This window comes from Siniperca chuatsi, linkage group LG13, assembly GCF_020085105.1.
Source record: "Siniperca chuatsi isolate FFG_IHB_CAS linkage group LG13, ASM2008510v1, whole genome shotgun sequence".
NCBI classification, from domain to species: Eukaryota; Metazoa; Chordata; class Actinopteri; order Centrarchiformes; family Sinipercidae; genus Siniperca; species Siniperca chuatsi.
Genome location: NC_058054.1, coordinates 17,229,201 through 17,255,933, shown reverse-complemented (window position 1 = coordinate 17,255,933; position 26,733 = coordinate 17,229,201). Strand labels below are relative to the sequence as shown.

At 41.2% G+C, this 26,733-nt stretch overlaps 1 protein-coding gene across 9 annotated transcripts; it reads right to left on the bottom strand.

The window, feature by feature from the left end:
- Positions 1 to 880: 880 nt before the first annotated feature.
- Positions 881 to 21,211, bottom strand: LOC122887437 (transcriptional repressor p66-alpha-like). Of its 9 annotated transcripts, none has more exons than XM_044220655.1 (11): positions 21,040 to 21,211; positions 12,110 to 12,636; positions 10,134 to 10,266; positions 8,291 to 8,419; positions 6,939 to 7,016; positions 6,716 to 6,835; positions 6,214 to 6,405; positions 3,970 to 4,231; positions 2,968 to 3,392; positions 2,616 to 2,874; positions 881 to 2,143 (listed from the first exon to the last, which is right to left on the bottom strand). In XM_044220655.1, exons 2-11 carry the CDS (start codon positions 12,631 to 12,633, stop codon positions 2,004 to 2,006), a joined length of 2,262 nt encoding a protein of 753 aa, XP_044076590.1. In that variant the 5' UTR covers positions 12,634 to 12,636; positions 21,040 to 21,211; the 3' UTR covers positions 881 to 2,003. The 9 variants fall into 9 exon arrangements, with proteins under 9 accessions (XP_044076590.1, XP_044076589.1, XP_044076591.1 ...); XM_044220654.1 differs by having other exon boundaries at positions 21,054 to 21,211; XM_044220656.1 differs by lacking the exon at positions 21,040 to 21,211 and adding an exon at positions 20,895 to 20,913.
- Between the last annotated feature and the right edge of the window lie 5,522 nt (positions 21,212 to 26,733).

Genomic DNA, 26,733 nt, shown 5'->3' with positions numbered 1-26,733 from the left:
GTGGTAGAAGTAATACAATCCTTAACTTATATAAATGTAGCAGTACCACAGGGTGAGAATACTCCATAAAGAGTAAAAGTTCTGCATCCAAAATTCTACTTAAGTAAAAGTACAAAAGTAATCTACAAAAACGAAAATGTACTTCAAGTATCACAAGGTAAAGGTACTCATTATGCAGCTAAACGCCCCTGTCAGAGATAAATTATTGTATTTTCCTCCAATATTTTCCTCTGAAATGTAGTGTAGTAGGAGTAGCAGAAGATGGAAATATCTTAAGTACGAGTATCTCAAAAAAGTACTTGAGTACATGTACGCAGTTGCATTCCACCACTGCATCTAAATTGTAAAATGATTTTCATATTTGAATTTATAGAGGGCGTGGCTGCCTGTGAGATTGTCATAGTTGACTGTTTACCTTCTGGCAGTTATATGTAGTCTTGTATGTTAATCTTTAGTATTCTTTCCTGGATGATCTGTGATCTCACCAACCAGTCTTTCCTGTTTCCACTTAACTGGCCAACTGTTGCTTCCAGATCAGCCTTTATGCTACATTTGTGCTCATTGAAATTTCCATTATCCTTATCGCTTGCTTTTGCATTTAATTTCCTTCAGTTTCTCTTTTACTTTGGACTTACACACTGGAGGAGTCACTTGCTTTGGACAGACACTGATCTGATAACCTCTCTGACAAATCACTTCACTTGTTAAAAAATTTCAAGATGCAATAGTAAATGCCAAGGAATTAATTTAACAACCCACGCACTGATCATATGTAAAAAGTTAGAGCACTGAAAAAGTCATCCCATTAAGGTTTGTTTCTAGATGAAATGTCATACCATATAGTGTTATATTATCCACACATAATACACAAAAACAAGTGTTTAAAATTTAGATTTTTTATTTCTTTAGGAGCTAGGAAAAAAGTAAACCAAATAAACTTTAACATAAGTTTGTACAATACAGTTAAGATCAAGAAGCAGAGAAATTATGCAATATGGTGAGGGGTACGAGATAAAGACGTTCTTGTGTATTCCAGGGTCTTGGTAGCTGGGAGATATTCCCTTTAAGAAGTAATTCAGGGCTAAGTATATGTCGCATATTGCAGGGATTATGGTTGAATAAATCAGAGGCAAGATCTCTGGCTCCAGTGTGGCTAATTCAGCTCCTTCAGAGTTTGCATTTTCTCAGCGAAGACATAACACTTAAAATAATCTTACAATGTTGACATTAATATAAAATAAGCAAATTACAGATGGTAATTACAGATGAATAACGCAAGGACACCATGCTTCTTCAGCTAAGGTGCAAAATGAACAGAAGGGTTTAAGGGTAGGCATGCTGTTAAACAGGAAAAAACAAAGCTAGAATAAACTCTTCATTTGTGGAAACCACTATATACTGAGTGATTTTTAACATCAGTCCAAAAAAAAAAATAACTTACTGTAAATACAAAATAAATTCAAACCATTAACTACAGGGTTGATGTACTGAACATTTTACAACTTATTTTGTTTTTGCTTACAATAAATGTGTCTTTTGTTGAATGTCAACTCTTGGTTATGACTATAACCATTCACCTGTCAAAAGGTTGGGTCAGTTTGACCCACATCATGGCAGAAAGGGCTTATAAGCCCAGAACAGAGTACTCATTTTTTTATCAAAAGTACTCAATGCAGACATAACCGCTTGTCACACCATAATTTAACCACCCAGTCTGGAGGACACAAGTACCCAGGGAAGCCCTTCAAGTATGTGTTTTCTCTTTGCCCCAATAAAATCAAAATGGTTTCTGCACAATTACCATAGAACAGCAAATCTCAAAATAAACAACAGAAAATAATAAAACTAAAACAATAATCATACAAAAGGTAAGGAAGGAACGTTTCTTCACTTTAGGAGATTGTATTTGCTTAACAGTCCTCCGGGGGTTGCTGTTGACCATATTATTGGAGCTGAGGAACTTAGACAAAAACTACTAATGAATAGTAGAGTACTGTTGTCAGTTATTTCCATGTGTTTGCAGTCTGCGAGATCGACGAGCGAGAGGGGATCATGTCCAGCAGGTACTCCCTCTGACGAGCGTCGACGGTGGCTGACGTCTTGTGACCTGTCAGGCTGGGGTTCACATAGGCCATAGTGACTCCTGTGAACATGCAACAGAGCAGGAGGTCAAGGTGTGGAGCAAGCTGCAGGCTGTCAGTTTAAATGTTTTTGAGTTGAATTAGAAAAAAAGCAGTATGATTTGACATAAGCACCCGTGTCCCCACAACACACAGACACATAGGAGAAAAAGGATAATTTAGGTATAGTAGTGACACCCAGGAAAAAATGACGACACCACCAAACTGAGGGACTAAAGTAGGAAGATGGAGATCACCGGCAGGGAGAGAACTGGAGAGTGCCTTGTCCGAAAACATTTCCTCCTGCATGTTTCTTAACTGTATTTTTCTCTAGTGTGTGAGATAATACTAAAATGCAACTTTTGTGTAAGATTCCTTAACATTAGAAAAAGGACGGCACTACGATGTTCAAGGATTGCTTTTGGACCAGACAGGAATTTTGAACGAGAGCAGATGTCAGGTGCCAGAGTTGGGCTGGTATTAATGTGAGTCTACCTGTATTGCTGTTGCTCTGCTTCTTCCATGCAGTGGATGAGGCACTACCTCCGCTGATATTCCTGCCGCCGCCGATTCCACTGCTGCTCACCTTTGAGCTCTGGACAGAGCGGTGGGAAACATGGGCATGCTTACCTGGCCGGCTGACCAAAGCTGCAGCCGCCACTGCGCTCTGCAGCTGGGAGGAGGAGGAGAAGGAGTGGGGGACGCCCCTCAACCCCACTGATGAGACACCATGGGACAGCTGGCCCTGGGAGCTCTGAGGGGAGTTAAGAGACACAGAGAGGAGTTTTGAGATGTAGGTGCATTGACTGCACAAGTGTATCTCTTTAAAAGAAAAACTGATTCCAACCTGCTTGATGGAGTGACGGTGAAGATTGTTGGCTCCTCGGCTGGCCTGGTGGTGGTGCTGGAGGGAGGATGCTCTGGCCTGAGCCTGCTTCAGCTGCTGAGACACCAGCTGCTCTACTTTCATCGACGAAGAGGCAGATGAAGAGGACGAGGAGCTACTGTGGGAGACTGCTGAGGACGTCTGCTGCATAATACGCTGCTCTATTTCCTGCTCTTGTTGCAGTGCTTTGACAAATGCAGCTTTCAGCCTATTGGTATGCTCAGCTTTCAAAGCCCTTTTCTGATTGGATGACATGCAGTGTTCACAGAGAACTGCCCCGGCTTTTGTCTTGTCCTGCCTCCAGCGGCAGGTGAAATCAGTGTTGCACTGGGTGCAAATGAAGGGGTCTCTGACAATGGGCTTGGACAGTGCTACGCCTGTCTTTCCTGGATGGAGAGAGATGGGAAACCGAGAGGCACTGATTGAAAATGGACAGAGGTACTCGTATGGTGTCAAAGAAGTAATTAGAAAGAAATAGACACAGGAAGACAGATATTTCTGTGTGAAATTGGGGATGTCCTCACTGCACATGGACAATATTGAAATTCCATGAAAATGCACAGGACAATTGCTAACGCTTGTTTGAAACAGATCCAACATCTAAGCCTAACGTCTAGGGCTGAAACTAATAATTGTTTTCATCGAATAATCTGACGATTATTTTCTCAATTACCGATTAGTTGTTTGGTCTAAAATGCCCATGGCAATTTACTAAAGCCCAAGGAGATGTCACAAAATTTCTTGTGTCCGACCAGCAGTCCAAACCTAAAGATATTCAGTTTACCATCATATTGCCTATAACAAAGAAAAGCAGCAAATACTCACAATTTAGAAGTTGGAACTAGAAAAATTACTTTAATGATTAATGCCAACTATTTTTCTGTTGATCGACTGATTAATTAATAATCAATTTTACCTCTACAATATGTAAACAAAAGCCATCAAAACTGAAAGCCTACACACCTCTGTGGATGGTATCCAGCAGATTCTGTACCACTTCTTCCAGTCCCACCAGGTAGATGAACTCATTATTGGCTGCAGAGGGCAGGAAGTTAAACTCTGGGGCGGGGGGCTTGGGTGGGGGAATCTCCAGGAGGGTCTTCTCCAGTTGTTTCCGCAGGGCTAGTTTAGCTGCAGCTTGGCGGCTGGCTGGAGAGTCATTCATGCCAACCACAGACATGCCGCTGCTTCCTGAGGAAGAGCCCTTCAAACTGGATGGCGAGGCCTTTGAAAACGAGCAAAGACAGGAACGAACAAGAAAGGTGTAAACATCCATCTTTGACTTGTTTGAGCAATACAGAAGTTACTAAAGGGCTGTTAATGTTGATCAATTGTAAAGTGTTTAATGATCAAAGAACATTGATCAGACAGTTGGAGCCCTATTCAAAGGTTCTGTGACCATATTTAAAAAAAAATGCAAATATAAGAGCAAGCCACTTCTAGACTACAATTATACTGCTACACACAAGTGTAGAATTCGGTGGTTACTGTATGATTATTAACCATAGCTTATAATACTTTTATAGCTACGGACCAGTTTTCAAACAGGGGTTTGTTACAGCTTCTAGTCGTGCCTAATCACCCGTTTTAAAAGTCACGGTGAAGTGATTTTATGCTGTTAGCGAAAAACATGCATTCAATTTGACAGTCAACTGATGATTTAATGCAAACATGCCACTGACAGCCTACGCAGCACAGTCTTCAGCTAAACCATGTGCTCAGAAACCAGCAGGACAAAGCTAGCAAAGTCTGAAGTCACTGATGTTAGCTGGCTATTTTATTTCGCACTGCGAAAAAAGTTGGTTATGGGTAACTGTGTCATGTTTATCAAACGATAAGGTCATTAGTAGCTTTACACGTATATTTTGATAGGCACTAAGATAATGGGTAACGTTATAACGTTGCCAGGGCCACGGAAATGTTTCATTTCTAATTGGCTGGCATGTGTCCGTTGGTCAACATTTTAACCATAAAATAACTTTAGAAACTAGTTATACAGGTAATTATATTCAACTAAATATGTGCCTAGCGTTTCTTCTGTACTAGCTACATTATAAAATGTAAGCACCCTGTCAATTTAACGAAGACAACTCAACGGTAAACGGAAGCTAACGTTACAGCTTCCATGATTTCTAGCGGCACACAACTGACGTTACAGTTAACGCTAGCTAAGCTACTTGTTGAATGCAAAGAAAATAACGCTAATAATAATAATAATACGTTTTATGACGGGTAAAATGACGTGGTGCCTAAATGTTACTGTCCAGTGTAGTTGTAGATAAATATTTAACTAGGAATATGGACAGAGGCCCCCAGTATCACGTTTCAGCGTTTAAGAAAGACCGTTGAAAGACACCCTCAATGATAAAATGCGAGTATGGACGAGGCTAACGTTAGTCGAGCAGAAACTAGCTTGAGAAAACAGTGGAACTCCGGCTCTCTTATTAAACCAGGTGTTTGTGGAAACGGGTGCCTTTTGTTCCTCATAAAACGCATCCCGTTCTTTGACTGCACCTGCCCAGTACAGCAATGTTTCCATGACCCAACATGATGCACCAATAAGCGTATAGTATATAATAGGGCATCTGAACACAGGTACGAACCCTCCGGCGATGCCTCTTCTTCCAACGCCGATACAAAAGTAATTGTCTTTTCTTCCAACGCCGATACAAAAGTAATTGTCTTTTCTTCCAACGCCGATACAAAAGTAATAGAGCCAGACGTTTACGTTTTCTTAGTTTACGTTTTCTGTCATCCATTTCTTCAGAATTTAAAAGTTGGATCTAGCCTTGATGGTGGAAATTGCTGTAAAGTGGCTATATTCTGCTGAATCAGCAGATAACCTTGCTGCGTCAACACCTGCCGGGGATTCCTATTGGTTGGTTGATGGTTGATAGGCAGGTAGGCAGATTTCTCTTTCAGATTTGTTGAAATCACTTTAAACTGTTAGCATAAGGGATTTGTGAGAAGATGACAACTTAACTTAGTTTACTCTAGTTTAAACTAGAGCTACAACTGACATAAAATACTTTTTGTACATTTTCTCAACCAGAACACCAGTAGATTTGACTGCACACAAACAACATTCAGGCAAATTAAAAAGGCAAATTGAGTAGGATATTTTAGTATTTCTTCCACCCTGGGTGATAAAAGACATTTGTGCATATTCTCTTTTTCTATTTACTTGAAAGCACCTGAGATACTGACCAGCATGTTAGCACTACTGCCAACTCTGATGAGGCCTGGCTGGACCATGCCTCTCTGGCCTGCAGGGGCTGAGGTCCTGGGGCCCAAGAGCAGAGGAGGGGGTCCCGAGCCTGAGCCTCCAGAGGCAGCCAACTGCTGCTGCTGCTGCTGCTGGCGGAGAGCCTGGATCTGCTGTGGAGATACAGAGATGGGCTAACCAGGACAATGAGAGGGATGACACGGAGGGACATCACAGACAAAGGTAGTGGAGGACGAGGGAGGGACATCAAAAGCACCGAGGCAAACGGCACACACAAAGAGAGAAAGGCGCAAAGAGAGATCATAAGTCCTAGGTTTAAGTGTACTTATTTCCCTGCAGTTTGTCTCGAAGAGTGAAAAACAGCATTAAGAAGGAACAACTCAAGCTATCATCACCCTGACAAAGACAATATTTAAATATATAAAAATGTAATTTTAATATCTTAGTGTGCTAATAATATTGTTAACATTTCCCATGACTCACCTGCGCCCCTCTGACCAGAGGCGGCATTATGATCTGGGAGCCATGTTTGGACGACACCTGCTGCCCTCCTCTCACCAGCGGCGGAGGGATGACCGTACCTGAACTCCTGCCCGTCAAAATCTGGCCAGAGAAAAACACCATCAGAAACCGTATGGAGTACAGCATGAAGGCGCTGTCACACTGATATGCTGCCTGAGTGCATGTGTGATAGTAGAGCATTAACCTGCTGAGAGCCTTTATTGTTTGCACTTGTTCCTCGGATTAGAGGAGGAGGAGCAGAGGAGCCGGACAGACCGGAGGGCTGAAAAAGAAATGGAGAAAGATATTAAACAACAAACTGAATGCTTGATGTGGAAGCTTGTGTTGTGGGGATATGTGACTATCTGAGCAGTGATGTCGCTGGGCACGCGTCCTGCGTCTCTGACGCGTTAAAATCCGAAAGGACGCAGTAAACTCACAGTTGACGCGTCCAGAGGACGCACCATATTTCCCCCTGATAATGCTAACGTACATTGTGGACAACAAATCCGTGTTGAAATCATAGAAATAAACAAAAGAAACCCCGTGTTTCTTACCGTCTGCGCATATATATCTGTATCTCTCCAGCACCAAACGGGAAGCAGCAAGCCGGGTAGTTACTAGTTACTCTGGTAACGACTGAAAAACTCCTCAAATCGTTCACACACACGAAAGACGGTGAATTAAAAGGGTTGTAACTCTTTCTTTAATTCGGTGTGTGTCTGATCCACCAACCGGAGCGTATTTTAGTGAGAAATGTTTGAAACGGTCGCCTCTCAGTCCCACGTCTTCTCCCACTAAAGTAGCGCAGCTAAACAACAGAGGCTGGTAGCGAGCTGAGGCAACAGCATCCAAAATGTGAAGTGCGGAAAGTATGTAAGTACGGAAATACAGTGTCTTTATGGGTTATACTGATGCCAAATTGACAAGAATGCAGCTTTTATCTCAGAGTTGTGTGTTTTTTGCGGACATATAAAGTATAATATATTCATATATCATACTTCTTAAAGGGAGGTTGGCGTAATATTTTCCCTGGAGCGCGCAGAGGGCTTCAGATTTATTCAAACTGCTAATACTGATTAATGGTTTAAAGTCTAATAATGTGTGTTTGTATTGATTACTGACTGTGGCTGATCAGGCTAATTATCAGCTAATTGTACTCAGTTACTAACAGCAGTAAGCAGTAAATGGTTGCCCTTTGTTTGCACGTTTTTAAACTACTTTTGTAATTAAACATGATGTGCTTGATGTTGTTATGAAAGCTCTGTATAATATGACCTCCTCTTTCTGTCAGCTGCTGTGTGTCTGCAGTGTATTTACAGATTTGGGATTTCATTTGTTTCATTTTAAGATACATTTTCAACTTACATGAATAACCATAATTATAACCATATGACATCAAACACAAGTGTAACACTACAATTTGTCAAAAAACACAAATTTTATTGGGGACCCACTCAAATGACCAAATGTGTGTCCCGGGGACTCACTACATTGAAAACCTATCAACATCACTGTTTGAGTCACCCTGTGTTGCTGTGGGTAATAACTGTTTACCTTCTGGAGAGTGTCCTTCTGTATCTGGCTCTGACGAAGTTTCTTCAGCAGCACCAGCTTGGCCTCCTCCAGTCTTAGCTCCTCCTTCAGCTGCTTAATGATGCGCTCCCTCTCCGCTGGACTGCTCCTCTATACTCGACAGATCACAACATCACTTACACCACTCGCATTACAAAAGACAAAAACCCTTTCCAGTAACTACAGGGATACAAACATCAAACATCTCGCTTTTCAGCGAATGTCGCTTTTTTCACGTCAATTTGGGTGACTTGTGTGAATCATCCAGATCCAAGTTTGTTTTTTTGTTTTTTTGAGGGGGGCTTATATGAGTGAACTGCATTGAGCACAAATTCTACTCAGCGGTCAGAACCTGTTGCGATGACCTCACATTACATCAGTGAGTGTTTAGTCTTGCTGGACAGAAAGTGACGGTGAATGGATCAGAGCAGAGGAAAAAGAGGAAAAGACAAGCAGTAAGTTGTCAACCTGGCAGTAAATGTAACGTTACAGTGTACGTTATGGTGTGTCAGTTAATAAATGCAGTTTCTCAAGACCAAGAAAAGTCTTTGTTTCCCAACTGCTGGAAAAGTGAAGGGAGTTAGCCCCAAAGTAAGAACCAACTTGGGTCTTGGAGGAGAGTAAACATCTCCTGTGTTTCCCGAATATAGTCTGGAAGTAAGCAATATCATAAGTAAGCTAGCTATATAATATAATGAAAACCTAGCACGTAGGAATTGTTAGTAGGCAATTATGATTAATAACTTTAAAACGTGATCACAGTAGCTAGTTTGTGTTGGTCAACAATGTAGCTTTTCTAGTGAGCTAGCTATTTAGCTAGCACAGTGGTTTGGAGAAGGTGAAAATGACAACTCCCGACGTGTTGTGCTTCTTGACAAATGGCTGGCTAGCTAACTTAGCTTTATTGAAGCTGTCAGAGTCGTGCATATTCCGCGTTCATTCTAGATTACATGCATGCTGTTTTTGAACATCCCCAGCATTGCGTTTACGTCAAAACTAGCCATATCAGTAAATATTGATCCTAATATAAATCTTTCTCTTATAACAGGTAATCAGTATCAGTAGCCTACTATATTACATTTCTGAAGTATATCCAGCGCAGTCAGTGACAGGTGGGCTGGACCCCTCATTTATTTTGATGCTTTAAATTTAACCTCTCTTATGTTATGGATTGCTGTTTTTGGAAATGGACACAGCCCTAAGTCTTCTATTTTTAATAAATATTTTATTCAAAAACCTAAAACCTAAACTCTGTGCCAGTGTAGGCTAAATGGATACGCTAATAGTATAGGTGCTAGATGCTACAATGATGTTAGATGTTGTAGATGTTACAATGTTTTGTGTTACTTCTTGTGTTATTATCACAAATAAAGAATTAGGGGAAAGTGATGCGCTGCTTTTTTTCTGCTTGCTGTGTCTGATCATTGATTGTCATCGTCCAAATTGCAGTGAAAGACTGTAACAATAATAGATTATAAATAAACTACTAGGCTATAAGGTGATTTTCCAACATACTTGTCATCTTGTTTTGGCTTTAGGCATGAGGTGGTCTTTTGTGCAATTTCTATATGCCTATTGTATTTAACCTGCTAATGCAATACATGGATAAATATTTAATTTTAAGTTAAACAAATCTTTAAATGTTCTCTTCAGAGTAGGCCAGATTGATGCATTTAATCATTAAAATTGAAAAAAATATTCTCCAGGGGGGCATACCCCTGGACCCCACTGGTTGTACCCAGTTTTCTCCATCCATGCAATGTTCTCACAATGTCGCCCCCCCCATGAAATGCATGACTTCTAGCTTTGTGTAGGTGTGTCTCACCATAAGCAGGTCTGTGTCCAGCTCCTTGAAGTGGCTCAAGCCATTCATTGGTGGACTGGGGGAGTCATTATCTGACAAGATGATGACATCGTCATCTTCAGGGGACGGAGGGCGCTTCTCCCTTTTCATAATGCTGGACATAAACGGGACAATGACATTCAAATGTATATTTCAGCATTTTATAAATAAACCACTAATAAAACAGCATTATATCAGTTGTGTCAAAATTATTACTCAAATAAACTGTTACAATGTAAGAGAATATACACTGACTTTTTTCCACTATGGGAAAAAAAGTTGTTTAATCGTTAACATCCAGTTTTCCCCTTTTATATCCTCGTAGGAAAATTTAAGGTTGTCACAATCATCTTGTTCCACACTATCTGACGGTGTCATAAATATTCTGTATCAGCTTGTTCTAGCTCGTTACTGAAGCTTTATGATGTGAAATATTCAAATCCAGGACTTCATGTTTTTTATGGCTGCACTGTTCATCAAATTAAGATATTCTAAACACATTTCCCCAAAATTCAGACACATTTGGTATGATATTTTGAACACACTGGGATCTCCACTCAAATTTAAAATAATGTTATTTGGGTTTAGACAATGTTTAGCTGCACAGTATGAGTTTGTACTGACTGATCCTGTCGGGTCGAGATTAAGAATATTTTTATGGCTGTTTGAGGCAGGATGAAGAAGTACACCTCAACTGGCGCAAATATTAGCAGCCATTAGTAATGTCTGTATTCATGGAGATCTGCTCCTCAACCACAATTAGAATTTATGATTGTGGGTTGATCCGCTCCACTATAATCTAACAAGTCGAGACATCTCTCCACGCGGCTTCTCTTCACGTTGATGCTATTCCAACTACAGAACAGTCCGAAATGCCAAGGAGGGGCAAGGTGGGACTTGAAGCTCCAGTAAAGGTCTTTAAGTCACAATGCAACGGCTGTTTGAGAGCACATATTTCCTGTTGAAACAGGATATTATGGCAGGGCATAATAGGTGTCTGAGACATGACCTGTATTGGGCTACAAACATCATTCAAAGCATGCTAAGGAAATTAAAGAATGTCTTGGAGGCAGTTTGGATCAACCCTCACTTCTGTCTACAAAAATCACATGATTATGCACACATATAGCTTCTCCTGCAAAGCGACTAGTTTAACTGCAGGCTATATGTGAGAGCGGATGACCTAAATTCTTTGACTAGTGACACTCAAAAACTGAAGAACATGAGTAATGCTCCTCTAAAAAAACAAGGATGGCCTTGTGATTAGACAGATTATGTATTTCTATGAAGCATAAGAAGTTGTTAAAGTCAACGCATGACAACGTGAGGCCTGTCTCTCCTAGCCGTCCTCCTTGTGTGTGTGTGTGTGTGTGTCTATTAGTCTCTCCTTAGGGCTTAGCGCCATCATCACTTCCTGTGGATTAATCACTACTCTTCCAAAGAAGTCACATGACCTCAAAGTCATCATCACGTGACACACTCACTTTTCCTCCCACCCTCCCCCCTCTGTTCCTTCCACTGTGGAAACCATGGCAATAACCGGCTGGAACCAGTTTGTGACACACGGCTTCATTTTGTGTGAGGGGAGTTTTTAGGGTCCAGGTGGTGAGTGGGGGGAAAATGGAGGTAGACTAAAAGATAAAGTTCACCTCTAAGGACAACAACCCCCACCCCCTCCCTACACAGTAAGTGAAGAGAACATCAGGATCATAAAAGTAACTTTAAACATTTTTAGTCTTTTTAGATTCAAATAGTGTCATTTATCCTTTTTTTACACTCTCATAAGTGGGTTTTTCCATAACAAAAAATCTAGATAAGAAGCCTGCAGTCTTTCAGAGAAAGCAGATAACTTCTGTGTAGATGAAGTTTCCTGCACATTCACAACATTACGTTTTTGACAGGTACATCATGTGGTGGTTGTCACAGCTGAAGAGAGTTTACTATAAACTGTTTCTCACCCTCTGGAGGTGCTCATGTCCACGGGCTGCTCTCCTGTCTGAACTTCCACTTTAATGGTGGCCTTCACCTCGCCTGCAGCCAGCATACCACTGGACAGCTTCGGCTCCGTCAGTCGTACCCGACTCCTTGTATCCATAGCTGGCTCTGTCTTCACCCTGCTGGCTCTGTCATTGCAGTCAGTCCGAGTGTCTGAGCTGGGTTCAACCGTCAGTTGTCTCTGGGTCTGCTCCTGATCATCCTTCACCAGCTGAGAGGCCAAAGGTAACACTAAAGATAATGCCAACCGGCTCTGCTCTTGCTCTTTCTCGTGCTCCGATCCATCCCCAGCCTGGCTTTGACTGTCCTGTTCCAGTACAGGGTTGGGTGTAGGTTTAGTTTGTGCCTCAGTTGTGGGTTCAGACGGGTCCAATTTAGGCTTTTTGCTTTCATTGTCAGCATTGGAGGGTTCTATAGACTGGGGAGCTGCGTCCCTCTCCAGCGCCCTCTTCTGGCTGCGTGTCTGGCGGACAGCCTCCTCAGACATCTCCTGCAGATGATGGAAGAAATAACTGTATTGTTATATACAGGATCAAATAGGGCTGGGTATCGGCACTCTATACCTTTAAGGTATGTTTGTTTGTTGGTGTGTTTACCGGGGTAACTTCAGCTCACAATCTGCTGTATCAGCACCACCACTAGCTTTGTGTTTGTTTTTTTGAGGCTTTCATACAGAGTCATATCACATTTCATCACAACATCCACACATCTAACTCAGACTAGAGTTGGCAAAAATGATGACAAACACATGGCACTGACCAAATAAATAAAAAGAAAAGTTTTTGGGTGATGAGCTTTCATAAGTTATCAGTCTTATAAACTAGAACGGGCTAAAGGAGTTAAAGGTTCCCAGTGGCGTTTTGGAGCTCTAGTAGCACCATGGAGCTGGAGTGCACATGCACGAGAACGCAATACACAGTCCTTCCAATGGAAGATATGCTGAAATGTGCCAGCAAAGGCAGTAAAGAAGAAGACTGCAAGCTAGTGAACATGGGTGTAAACAACTCACTTGACTTGTTTGTTAGACCTCAAGGATACACACAATGCATTTTGGTGAGTAACACTGAATGTAAACATAACTTGTTTGTTTACAAGAAAAGTCCACAGGGCACCTTTAATGTGTCATTTGAAGTTGAGGAGATAAAAACAGTGGAAGTTACCCAACAGGCAGTTACATTATTATTTTCTATCTAAGTCCTGAAAGTAGTTAGAGTTATCTAACTATGTAAGTCATTATAAAGAAGTGTGCAGTACTGGGGAAGGACAAAGAAGTAATTTTTAAATGGAGTTTGTTCCCATATTGATCAGAGCTGGATAGGTACATACACATCACCAAAGGTCCATTCATTTAGCTCTAAGCCACCGAGGAACCTCCAGCAATGTGTAGATAATTTATGATTGTCAGCGAATAAATGTGGCTCAAGTTCAAAATAAAGTTGATTAGAGCCATTTGAAACTTCACAGCTGCACTGCTCAATGTTTAAAATGACAATTCTAAGCTCACTGGATGTCACATTTTATTCTTGTGATGTCGACATTATCTGGCAAACATACAGTACACAGCTATTACCCAATAATAAATTAAGTTATGCATTTTACTGAAAGTGTGGTTGTGATTGTGCGCCATTATTCAGAACAAAACTGACCTTGAATCAGCTGTAGGGGACACAGGGTGACTAAAATGGCCCCCAGACAAAACATGTTGGATTAGGTCACATGACCAAAATGTTGACTCCAGTACAATCCCAATACATCTAATTATGCCAATTTCAGTCTAATTCAATTTCAAGTCAAAATTAACTGGAGCACGATTTCTGTTAAAATATTCATAACAACCCATGAATCCAAGTATTTTAGTCATGTATGTGTGTAAATTATTATTTTTTAATTCAACTCTGACTCTAGCTTGTGTGTAAGCTTTCTTTCCTTGAGTCAGGCACCGAGGAGCACCAGATCCATTACCGTCTGATATCCCCTGTACAACAAATTCAATCCCACCAGATGTTGACATGCCAGCAGAAGAGCAGATGGAGAGATACAGCAGCTCGTTCTGTCACACAGTTGAGCGGTTACAGAGTGCACACTCACAGATGTGCACCAGTACAGGGAACATACAGACACACATTACCCCTACAGTGGCTGCTCTGAATCCCTCAGTGTCGGGGCAGAAATGAGAGAGGAGACACAGGGAGATGGTAGACCACATGGGTCAATACACATTTACCCTTAGGGTTTTGATAATGGCCTATCACATTGTTCTGTGTACACCTCTGATGCACTCCATATCAGTGTATAAAGAATTATGTATGTATAACAGACGCCATACCTTTATCATCCTGTACAATAACAACATAAATGTGTACTGTAAGAGGGTCAATCTTACTATTGATAAATCAGTGGCATCAAATCACCCCAAAACACTTCTGTCAACTGATTGATCAGAACTACACAACCACACTCTTATCATGCAACATCTCTTATTACACACATGATTAGGTTTGGTTCTTATGCCTGTATAGTTATTAATACACACCTGATAGTGTGTGAACCCTATGAATGCCTTCCAGGAGAGACTGTCTAAAAGTATGTGCTGTTATCCCCATATTTAAACATTTATCACATCTCGTCCCTCTCTGTGACGTCTGGCTTTTCACTCTGCCTTCGAGTGTTACTGTGGATCAGGTATACACACTTTTGCATTCTGACATGATCAGACAACACGTCGTACAAACTAGTTCTTTTCTAGCATAACCCCGCCCTTAAACATACACGGTAAAGAAAGTGACTGGCCAGTCCGACACTGAGTGCACCACTATCTCAATTCTCATCAGGTTTTTGGAGTATCCTTGCTATATGTTGCGCATTTAAACACCATATCCTTTCAGAAAAGGACCCTTGACCCTAGCTAGAGTACTCGACTAGAAACTGTGATATTGTGGCATATAAAACACCTTATCCAGGTTTCTGATCATCCACTGCATTGTGTGAAGGTGTCTCACCAACTCCTGTTACTTAGTCAGAAAAACAAAAACATTTTGGTAAATGATATAATGATGATCAACACGCTGAAATAAAGGGAAAGTAGATTGATTATCACTCTCATTTTCCATTACTGGTGATTAGATAGAGTTGCTATACCAAGCAAAGTGGAAAATGCAGCAGACAGACAGAAACCATTTCGGTACAGAAATGACACTGTGGTTCAGATTTTGAAAGATCAACACACCTGCGTTCAGATGGTGAGAAACCTGGATGCTGTTATGACCATGTGTACAGGGATGTAAATAACCAGATTCCATGTAAACTTCATATCCAGAATAAGATCAAAACCAGAATAATATTGTACATGTACACGCACTCATTGAAATGACAGGTAAACATACGGCATGCTACAGGAGACGACCTCTGCTCAAAGTTCACAGAATCTCAAACAGAAAGCACATGCGACATCCAGAGACGTACACTCAGACCATCGCTATTTACTGGACGACCATGAAGAAGAAACGCAGCGGCGTCATGTCCTGAATCATATTCATGCACGTATGTTACAAAATCGAGACCCAGTCCTGCCAAGTCTGCTGAGGCCTTCAGTCTACCCAGCGACGCACTACAGGAAGCTATGGTTTTTTGGGGAAAAAAAGGACTACAATTAACCCTTACAACCTACTACTTCTCAGAGACACGCACTGTACACACTCCTGCCCCCTCCCCTTCCTGTTCTCAGAATGGTTATGGCGGCGAGCATAAAGCACACTCAGTGTATACCTGATGTACCTATACAATATACATACACAGTCACACTGCAGCATGCAACGCAATCATCTGATAACAGAGAGCTGACTAAGTTTTTTTTTAATACTCTGACATCACTAAGACACGCATGACATGACCCTTCCCAGGATTCAGTGGGACACACAAAGCACTTTTCCTGAGAACCGGTTTAAACTGGTTGGCTAGTGTGTGTGTGTGTGTGTGTGTGACTCTGTCAGTGTGTGTGTATGTGTGTGTATGACTGAGAGAGAAGCTGAAGCTAGTTTTAACTCTTCAGGTGCTGGAGCAGACGCCAGGCTTCCACAGTGACGGCCATTATACAGTGTGTGAGTGCATGTGTGTGCGTGCTGGGGAGGGGTTGGGGGGTTGTGACGGCATTATCAATTCTGATGCATATAGCTGTGAAATGATGCTGGAGGGAAGAAGTTAGACACGGGGAATGCCACCCCGCACCCCCCATCCTCACATGGACACTGACCCTGTCTTTATAATTGGGGAACTGAATGGGTGACAGGTCTCAGATTTCATCTCCAATTTACACAAATTTCGATCAAGCCCCACCCTCCACACCTCCCACCCCCACACGCACATGGTGGATCAAACACCCACCCACCCAAGAACTTGACATCATATGCAACCAGTGCAAAGGCTCTGAAGGCAAATAAAATGGAAAGGAAAACTCCACATTATACATCTGACAAATCCATGCTATGTACACAAAGTTAAAATACAAGTAAACTGACTGTTCACTAACTATATCGATTTGGTTAGGGACATTTTAGTAACAATACCAATTTTGCTTGGATATGAAAGAGATTCTCAGATAACTAATGCTGTAAATTGTTCAAGGAACCCTCTAACCTGGTGCATTGTTAAAAATATTAATGTTTACATTAAGTAGATTTACATTAAGATTATATTATAAATCAATATATAGATATTAAGAAAAACAACTTGACATTTAAGGTTGAAATAATGTCCCTTAATCATAAACAGTTCAAGTATTGCATTTCTAAATGTTGTGGTGTTATTTCGGCGTTAAAAGAAAGAAAAGATAGATTGTTTGATGACTGCTCAATCAGTCAGGGGAGAGTCAGGTGAGCCCAGGAACCTGTATACCTGAATGGCAGATTTTCACTCAACTCACAAAACCTCTGTGATACATGTCAGTTAGCATAACATATTGTATAATTTTAGTGTTATTCATGCTTTAATACCGCCTGGTTGTGTGTCAACATTTATATGCACTGTTTGTGAACTTCCTTTGCCTTACGTTCGGTGCATCTATGTGCTGTTTTTAGCTCAAAGAAAGAGTTCATTAAGCTAGCAGCACAACCCATGAACGCAGCCAAATCTGTACAGTTTCCCCAAGTATTCAAGTAATGCACCCATTGGTACGCCTTCTGATCCACGGAGCCCAACCGCTGCACTTCGCGGCCGGAGAAAGCTTCTCCTGGAGAGGAGCAACTGACACTGGTGGCTGGGGTCTCGTTGCAGCTTGGGGGAAACCGGCTACATCCCAGCCTCATACATCGAAAAAATACGGGCAAACACCACTTTCTGACCTGGGTGGTTTTTTTCTTCTCACTTTAGCTATCTAGCTAATGTCAATCTGCTTATCATAGAAACAAAATCCAAGCGCAGCGTTTTTGTCTCTCACTGCAAAAGTGCTTCACGTCAGTGCACTGCCAGCGCTTCTCTGCCAGAAAAAAAAACGCTATAGCCTATGGACACAAAGATCAATCTCTGATTTTATGAATCGATATTGGATAATTCAAATGAAGATCGATTTTTTAAATCCAGCCCTAACATTTACTGTAGATACTTTGTGTTACTGCTTAGTTTTTGATGCTCAAAAAAAGTTGTGATCCAAGTTATTTCTTTATATCTCATTATTGCTTTATTTAACTACTTCACAGATGGGATGAAGATTGCACAGTTTGTGTTTGAAGATTTTTTTAAAGTTTTTTTTAAGTCCTGTTAACATTTGCAGTGTGTAATTAAAATCACAATCACTACCATATTACCAGATTGCACTGTGCAGGTACTTGACTCTTGGCATGTGTGGCTTTCACCAATGCAGTGTACTTTAATCTGGTATCAGGTTGCTGCCACTATCAGGGCCCCTCTCACCACAATCTACAGTTTATCTACACCTGTCTTGTTTCCTGCTGAGGGTCTTTTCTTCCTGCCCTGAGGCGGTTATTTATCTAGTCACTCGTGGATCATGTCAACCATCAATCACTCAATCACCCACCCTGCATTCAGACTGGCAGGCTCACTCTCACTATCATCCATGTCAGGCTGCACCTACAGTATGTGTTCAGCATTTTATTTAACCACTGACAGACCTTTAACCTGTGAAAAAGCATATTCCTACACTGCACAGGGTTTTCAGACAACTGTGAAACCATGCAGCCGCACTACCTTGTATAACTGCTGCAATAGCTAAATATTCTTATCAATTATCTGGTTGCACCTGTCAGAATAACAAGTGATAGCAATGATGGTTCTCCAAGCACCAACTAGAAACAAATCCTTCATGGCCTGATCACAAAAAAAAATTAATCTAAGTTGATATAATTGAACAATTTGGCTTTGGAGCTGGTCATAGCCAAAGCTAACCGGTGTGGGTCACTGACTTGCTCCATTAAATAACTTCAACTCTTAACAAGCCAGTGCTTCATGCAGCAACTAACACCACTGTCTACACAAAATAGGCAGAAAAGGGCAATTAGAGAGCAAATTGCTGCCTATATATTTGATGAAGTCATGGAGGCTTGACCAAACAGCTGCCCTTTGACCCCTGCAGTCATGTGCAGCAGCTAAAATGTGGCCAGCAGACGACCCTTTCCAGAACAGTGGCTGATTACGCAACTACTCTGGATCAGTCTTGTGTGATCATTGAAACAGTGCACTCTGGAAAACAAAACTTCTGAGCACTTTCTGACTCCCCCAGTCTTGTAATTTTAATACTATAAATACAGTCACTCTGGGGTGGATAGGACTACCAGTGCATCATACTGCACAACTTCAGCACAGTCTGTCATAACAGGTGGCTCAGTAGTGCCAGTGTCAAAGCAAAGCATTCTCCTCTCTTCTGACCAGTGTTAATAGACAACCCCTTCACTAAAGGCAACCTGTATTCTGTTCACAGTGACAATTCATAAACAATGCAACCATGCAACAGATTGTTAACATGCAAATAGTCATTTACAAGGCCTTTGTTCACATGAACAACTGAATGTTCATTCCAGATCTCCACAGAGGCAATGAAGTCTCCTAACAGCAGATCACCACCATACCATCCCCACTCTACACAGCGCTCACAGTACTTGATTTTAAGTGGCTTTGTTGTGCACAGGTCCTAATTGACCAATGATTACTGATAAGGATGAAATTAAATATTTTATAGCTAAATGTATTTAACAAAAAGTAGAGATGGCCAAAATTTGAAGACATCACCATGGACTGGGAAAACTGGGATGGATCATAATTTGCTATCGTTTTATAAACCAAATTATTATCTCGATTAATCGAGAAAATAATCAGCAGATTAAGGGAATCGTTAGTTGCAGCCCTAACAAAAACAATAATCTCTGAAATCATGCATTCTGTAACATTAACCTATACATTAACTCATTTATGTAACAATTTAGCCATTCATTTATTCCTCTATTCACACCTTTTTTAAATTAGATTATTTTTATTGTTACTGAGAAAGCAGATGATTTAAGTATCCAATAACAGTACAGACATTGTGTAATAAGACCTTAGTAAATCTCAGTCAAAACCAGTATTTCATTAAAAGTGCAACTGAGCTTTAAAGTGTTAAACTATCACAAATAAAGTTAATAGCAGTAGCCTTTGCCTTCATAACACGATGTACAATGCTGCGTGTGGTTTTGTCAACATACCATAAGCAGCACCGGCTTCCGTCATATTTAATCATTAAATATTAAAAATCCATCAGAGTGCGTCCAGATAAACAGCCAATAGAAACATTTGTAGAAACTGGTTTGATGGCAGAAATCCTGAGCCACAGCTTTGTCCCGAAGCGCTGCAAACTCGTGTGGCTGGAAATGTGTGTGTGTGTGTGTGTGTGTGTGTGCGCGCGCGCGCCTGTCTGGGTGAGAGGAAGAGACAGAGAGGGAGTGTGTGCGGTGTGTGTCAGAGTGTGTGTGTGTTCAGCTTTAAGAGGAGGAAGACTACGGTTGTCACAGAGAGAAGTAGGAAGATTAGCTACCAGATAGCAGAACCAACACTGGTGCCAAGGGGCTTAAAGCGGGCAGCAGCGTCCACCATTTACGTTACACCACCCAATACACCATCCACACCAAACTCAGCCCTTTAAAAACTAAACCCAGCCCACACTACATGTGCAAGCAGCCGGCTTTTTTTATTATTGACACCGCCTCAGCGGAGGTGAGCGTGTTATTAGTTAGCGAGCTAACATTAGCTACACCGCACAAGCAACAACACGAAGCAGTTAATGTTAATGAGCAGTTAACGTCTGACCACCAACGGCTGCCAGCGACTTCAAGTCAAAGTAATAAAAGTCCTCCAGCCGGGCAGCAGCTCGCCAACATGACCCACACAACCAGAACCGAGCCCGAATCGTTGACCTGGCTGCACCCCGATGCGGGACAGCCATCAGCTCAAAAAAGGGGGGCACAAACTTTCATCCTACTGCCTTAAAAGTGAGGCTGTATGAGGCTCACTGGGACTGTTTACCTGGGTGTCCCCTCCCGAGGAAAAACCGAGTCGGAACTCATACATTTCATCGACCGGCCCACGGACCGAGCTTGCCACCGAAGAGCCGCTGGCGATGTAACGTTATAATCCTTGCCTCATTTAACGACTTCTACCGCACAGAATCAAGTCCAGGGATCATAGTTACAAGCTGGCACGCTTAAGTAAACGGAAAATAAAATAATATTTGGCTGAGCGAGCCCCCTCTCCCACCCAGTGCTCAACCTTTGGCTCTGCGGAGAAGTGTTACTTTTCAACAGCCCATCAGCTTCTTTATCGTCACAGATAGGTGGAGGAAAACCTGGCTCCTCTCGACGACTCCGAATAAAAGGCTCCCCTCGATCCACTTACTAAAAAACTTCGGCTTTACCTCAGTCAACTTACTCGCTCGCTTTGTTGCCCGTTCTTCGCCGATGACCGATCAAGGAATGTTTAATCTGCAGTTAACCTCGATAAATCGTTGCTTTTTAGAAATCCAGGGGATATCCTCTTTTTTTCGGCCCTCCCCACTGCCGCGTCTGTTGCCAAATAATGCGCCTCAACACACATGGAGCCGCTGCGTCCTCTTAGTGGGCATGCGCACCTCGGCATACCAGGGCGACCGGATCACATCATGTAAGCCACTGACCACCAAGGGCCAAGGCAGGACGACCATGACAGGGCCCCCTGGCACCTCGGGTTGACCCATGGTAGTACCATCAAGTACAGAGATCCCCTCCAACACACACTCACTCACTTACACTTACTTACTTACACACACACACACACACACACACACACACACACACACACACACACACACCATGTTACAATAAGGACCTATACAAAATTAAGGCATCACACATTTCCCCCAAAACACTCACCAGCATCACAATTGCCTCCTAACACACAGTAGAGACCTAAACCAGCAACCCCAGGTCAGGACTCAAACCCACTCTATTCCCAGTATGACGAGCACACTGGATCTGGTCATACCAAACACATAAAACATATGACAGTTGAGAAACAGGCAACACACAGAACAATACCAATGTACACAGCACACAGTGGGCAAACAGCAGTTGTAAGAGGGTGCAGCACTAACAGCCAGGAAGGTTGCCAACCGGGCACAGGTGGCAATCCATTCAATTCCCCCAGGGTCCCAGACCCCCAGGGGGCCCTCAAAAGCTCCAGGTTTACTGCGTGTTAATTGTTTTTTTGGTAATTTGCAAATTTGTTATGGAACTTGTGCCCCCAAAGTACAATGTCAGCTTATGTGGGTCCTTTATTATTCCATAATGTTGTAACCCTGTCTTGTAGAGGGGCCCTGTGTCTAAATCAAGGCTTACGATCTCAATTATTGTAGTTTATATTGTGCTTACATAGCACATATAGGTAAATAAAGTCGTCATTAGTCAAATTACCACTAATAACTGACACACAGTAAACCCGAGGCTGTGTATAATCTACTCTGTGTTTTGTTCTGGATGGAAACTTTGAGGCGACAGAGTGTATACATTGAGGGTGGGAGGTGGGGAGTTAATAGGGGCCCAACCTTAACCCCCCCCCCCCTAGTATAGGTCAATCAGGCCATGCCAGGAAGTCGAGTAACTACACTATATGCATTCATATGGCGACTTTTTTATATAAATATGCAGTATAGTACATGTTTCTCATCATTTTATCCCTCAAACTTTGGCCTTACACCAGCAACCTCAGCTTCATGTTTACCTCTAGGCTCTCAACAGGGACCTGCATCAGCATCACATCCTGATCCTTATCCCAACCTCAGCATCATATAATTACCTCATGCCTCTTAAGGACCTATTCTAGCATCAAACTCCCTGACCCCACATAAAAATCTAAATCATCAACCCCAACACTATATTAACTCACAAAAAAGTCACATCCCAGCATCCACCCTCAGTTAATGCCCGATTCAAACTAACTGTAAGTCTGCAACATCAACCTCGCAACTCAGGATAGGTTCCTATGCCATGAACCTAAAACAACATACAGTATTTATGTCTTTCTTTACAGTAGGGATTAAGAGGAGAGTTGTATTAATGATCAGTCAACCAGACTTGCAGTTACAGTCAGATCCTTAGATCCAGAAGTTGCAGAATCGCTTCCATAAAGGATCCAGCTGGCTGCCTCTTTCATGACAAGACCTTCAAAGCATCCCTGTGAACTGAACTAATCCTCTGTCATCCACAAACACCCATATAAATGCACATACACACATGTACACACGCATATGTGTTTGAAATACTGTGATCTAAGAGAAGTAGTCCATAAAGACTGAAATGGGTTGGGGCAGGTGGGGGGATGGGGTGTTTGAGTGCTTTGTTAGCGTTATCCTGCTGTTCTTTAAATGACAAAAAAAGCTCTCTCTCTAGATGATGCTGTGTCATCAGATCTGATTGTTTCCATCCTCTCATCCTACCACTCCATCTCCTGAGGCTACAGACTGTCTCATAGGAATGCAATCAAATCTGTACCAAGGGGCCATCTTTTCATAATCACCCTTAATCAATTGCTTTCTGTAAATATTGTCACTGTTCCTGTGGACCCAGGGACAAGTAGATGCTACCTCAGTCAGTAATGACTATATGAACAAACAATCAGGGCCAGCTAGGCTTGAGGACACTGAGGTCATGTCCTCAGTATTTTGTCTGGGATTTTGGTAATTTGCAGCAACCTGGGGGGAGTTTATATTATAGTAGAGTGGAGGGTTTCTGTCACAACTTCAAAATGTGGTATGATGACCCTGATGAAGGCCACAAGCCGAAACATGTCAAATGAAAAGATAAAGTCAGGGGATCACTTAAGTTCACAAAGACAGTAAATGTCTGCACCAAATTGTAGAGACATTTCACTCTAAAACAAAAATGTCAAATCAGTGGTGGTGCTAGAGGAAAAGTCGGGGGGTCACCAAAGTCATAAGGATTCATCCTCTGGGGAACAAAAATGTCTGTTCCAATCGGTGTTGTAGATGTAGACATTTTATTGGATAAGTGAAAAGTTTAACCTGCTGGTGGTATTAGATAGAGAGTTAGAGGATCGCCGAAGTCATTAGGATTCATCCTCTGGGGATCATGAATGTCTGTACAAAACTTCATGCTGATCCATCCAGTAATTGCTGAGATATTTCATTTAGGACCAAAGTGGCGATTACCATCCCTAGAGCTGCACTGCAAGTGTGGCACATAAATTGCACATGATTGGTATTTAATTGGCTGATTCCAGTAAAGCGTGAATAAATTAAAACATTTTTAAGACTACATGCCAGCAAAATAAATAACTGTCCAATAACTATTTCCCAAGCAGGATATGATTCCTGGCTTTGTAGAGAAGGCTTTCAAACTGAATTTAAAACTTCATGTTGAGAAATATTTACAGAAATAATAAGCAAACAGTTGAATAAGTAAAATATTAAAAACCCAAATAATTAAAACCATTTTGAGAGAGTTCCCTTTTGGTGTCTGGTCAGATGTTTTCTAGGGGGTGGGGGTTGAATAGGGGCACTTGGACTCACAACCTCAGCAGTGTATTGTATCCTGGCTACGGCCCTGCAGACACTATAATGAAAGGTTAATTAGTCTTTTAATAAATATACAGAGGTGGAAAGAAATTCTTGAACATGTGTCAATATAATACACTGAATTACTACCTTCAGTATCTGGAGCTCATAAAAAAGGTCGGGTCATGAGGCGGGGTCATAGTCTTTATTTTAAACAATGGCATTTTCTGAGGCTGAACTTTGCCATGTTGTATTGGGTTACATAATATTGTCAGGTGGTCCTGATTCTTTGCCCACCATGTCTTTTTAAGAACTGTAAATGTTTACTCATTGTTTATAACTATTACACAACTATGATGCTGTGAGACATTTTTAATTGCTATACAGAAGTGTTATTATTATATGTATGAATTGATATGTTGTAAGAATAGAAAGCAAATGAATATTATACATACTGAACCTAAAAGTGGATGGTTTAATATCCTGTATATAGAGGCTTATATCTACAATTTGAGAGGACAGAGTCACTCAGTAGGTCCTGTCCAGGTGAAGGGATGAGCTCTGACATCAAATGGGGGTAAGGTCAGCCTCCAGCCTGTCGCCTCTCTCCGTGTGGAGTAGGCCTAATGGCCGCCCGTCACAACATGACAGCTCAACTTAATCCTCATTAAGCACTGTAACAATGCAGGAAGTGGCTGCTGCAGTCACGATTAGACGGGCTCACTATTTGGCAGGAAATGGTTCCTTTCAGCTGCGTCCAAGACACCTAGAGCGTCCCGAAACTTTTCACTTCTCACTCACCCTCTTCCTTTGGGGAACATAGTTTCCCGACAGCAGCGGACATGAGGAAATAAAGGAGAAGAGAAGGAATATTAAACTTGTTGGAATTATGTTCTTTAAAAATAATATATATATATATTTGTATAGAAAAAGAGATGAGCTCTCGGAGGGTGTCTACATTGATTACCAATGTATATAACGGGCTGCATAACCTCATCTACATACTCGAAAATGCAGACGATTATATCTAAAATTTCACAATAAGATGTTTTTTGAATGTGAATCAAGACAACTAACAATTTATGTTAATATTCAGCCATGAGCTTACTTTCATATTTCAGCAATTATTTTGTCGAAATCGGGTCTCATGTGGTGGATAATTATATTTCAAGCGTCTTTTCAGTTGATATCTCATCAATATGAGTGCACATATTCATCATTTTGGTAAATTCAAATAATTTAGATTAGCTAGTAATTTATGTTTTGGATCCTATTGGCCATCCTCCCATTTACTGTTGAAAAATAAAATACATCTTATATTTTATTATAAGGTAAATTAATGTAACATTAAGCAAATTAATACCTGTTTTAAGCAATTTAATGGCACAAATTACTCATATTCAGCAAAACATTATAATTGCGTTAACGTTTAAGCCACTTTGCCGCCACAAAGTCCAATAATATACACTTAAGACTGTTTTTTTCAGTTTTATTAGTATCATAAACAAGTTCCCAGATCTGTTCTCAAGTGTGCATAATTGCTTTTTATACAACAATTGTAATGGATTACAGTTGTCAGATTACACTGGTGTAGCTACATGTATTAAATGTAGTGCAAATGGTATAAGAGTCACTGTCATATCAGAAATTAGTCTCTGGTGTACTTTATTTACCTTGCATGCGTGTCTGTGGAGAAGGCAAAAAGCAGATTTTCAAAATAACAAATATATCATCCTGAATGATCTGTAGCATTGTACTTAGCCTGATGGGTTATCTTGTTTTCCATTTGGGATATTGAGTTGGGATAAGTTTGAATATATATTGTGACAAATACCACATCATCCCCTTTTTCACCCAACATGTGCTGCTCTCTTTTTTTTCTCTATCTCTTTCACTCAAATGATAGTAACTTTGACTTCCATAAAAAAAAGAAGCTTGGATCAATCTTTCAGACAGTTAGATGCCAGTAGTTATGATCTGAAACACAAGGCCTTTTGATGACCTTTTTCTAAACAGGTGACATTTAGAGTTTTGTCATGTCCTTCACAGTTTACGCAGTTGTTCCTTGGAGGTCAGCAACTATGTCCGCATCTACAGCGAAGTCTGAGAGCAGTGACACATTTTTGTTGTTGTGTTGTTTCTGTGCTCCAGCACATGGCATATAATAACAATGACAATTAGCCTATAAGACTCAACAGTCTGCTGGTCGTACTGAATAGCAAAACCACACAGAGCATTATGTATTTCCTCATTTCATAACAAAACAATACACAGTGTTGTGTCTTTCTAGAGGCAACAATCTTTGGTCAAGCATAAACAGTACATACACTGCCATGCAGCGTGCATATTAACCCAACAACGGATGTTAATTAGCAGCAGATGGTTATATTTTCAACCTGTTATTGACAACTGTTGACTAAAGCTTTAACCACTCAAAACTTTTAAAGAGGATAGGCTATAATTAAAATGTAAGCTCTTGTGGTTGAAAATTGCACTTATTCCTAAGTTTGGCCTTAAAGGACTGTTGGTAGTGTTTCAGTGCAAATGAATCTGAAACGACTG

What these genes read in the sequence shown, in the direction of transcription:
- LOC122887437 (XM_044220650.1), bottom strand. Translation starts at nt 20,696, where the DNA reads ATGTATGAGTTCCGACTCGGTTTTTCCTCGGGAGGGGACACCCAG. An exon ending in TGGACACAGACCTGCTTATG is followed by an intron (nt 8,420 to 10,133) that starts GTGAGACACACC and finishes TGTCGAGTATAG; the next exon opens with AGGAGCAGTCCAGCGGAGAG. An exon ending in GCTGGATACCATCCACAGAG is followed by an intron (nt 3,393 to 3,969) that starts GTGTGTAGGCTT and finishes CTCTCCATCCAG; the next exon opens with GAAAGACAGGCGTAGCACTG.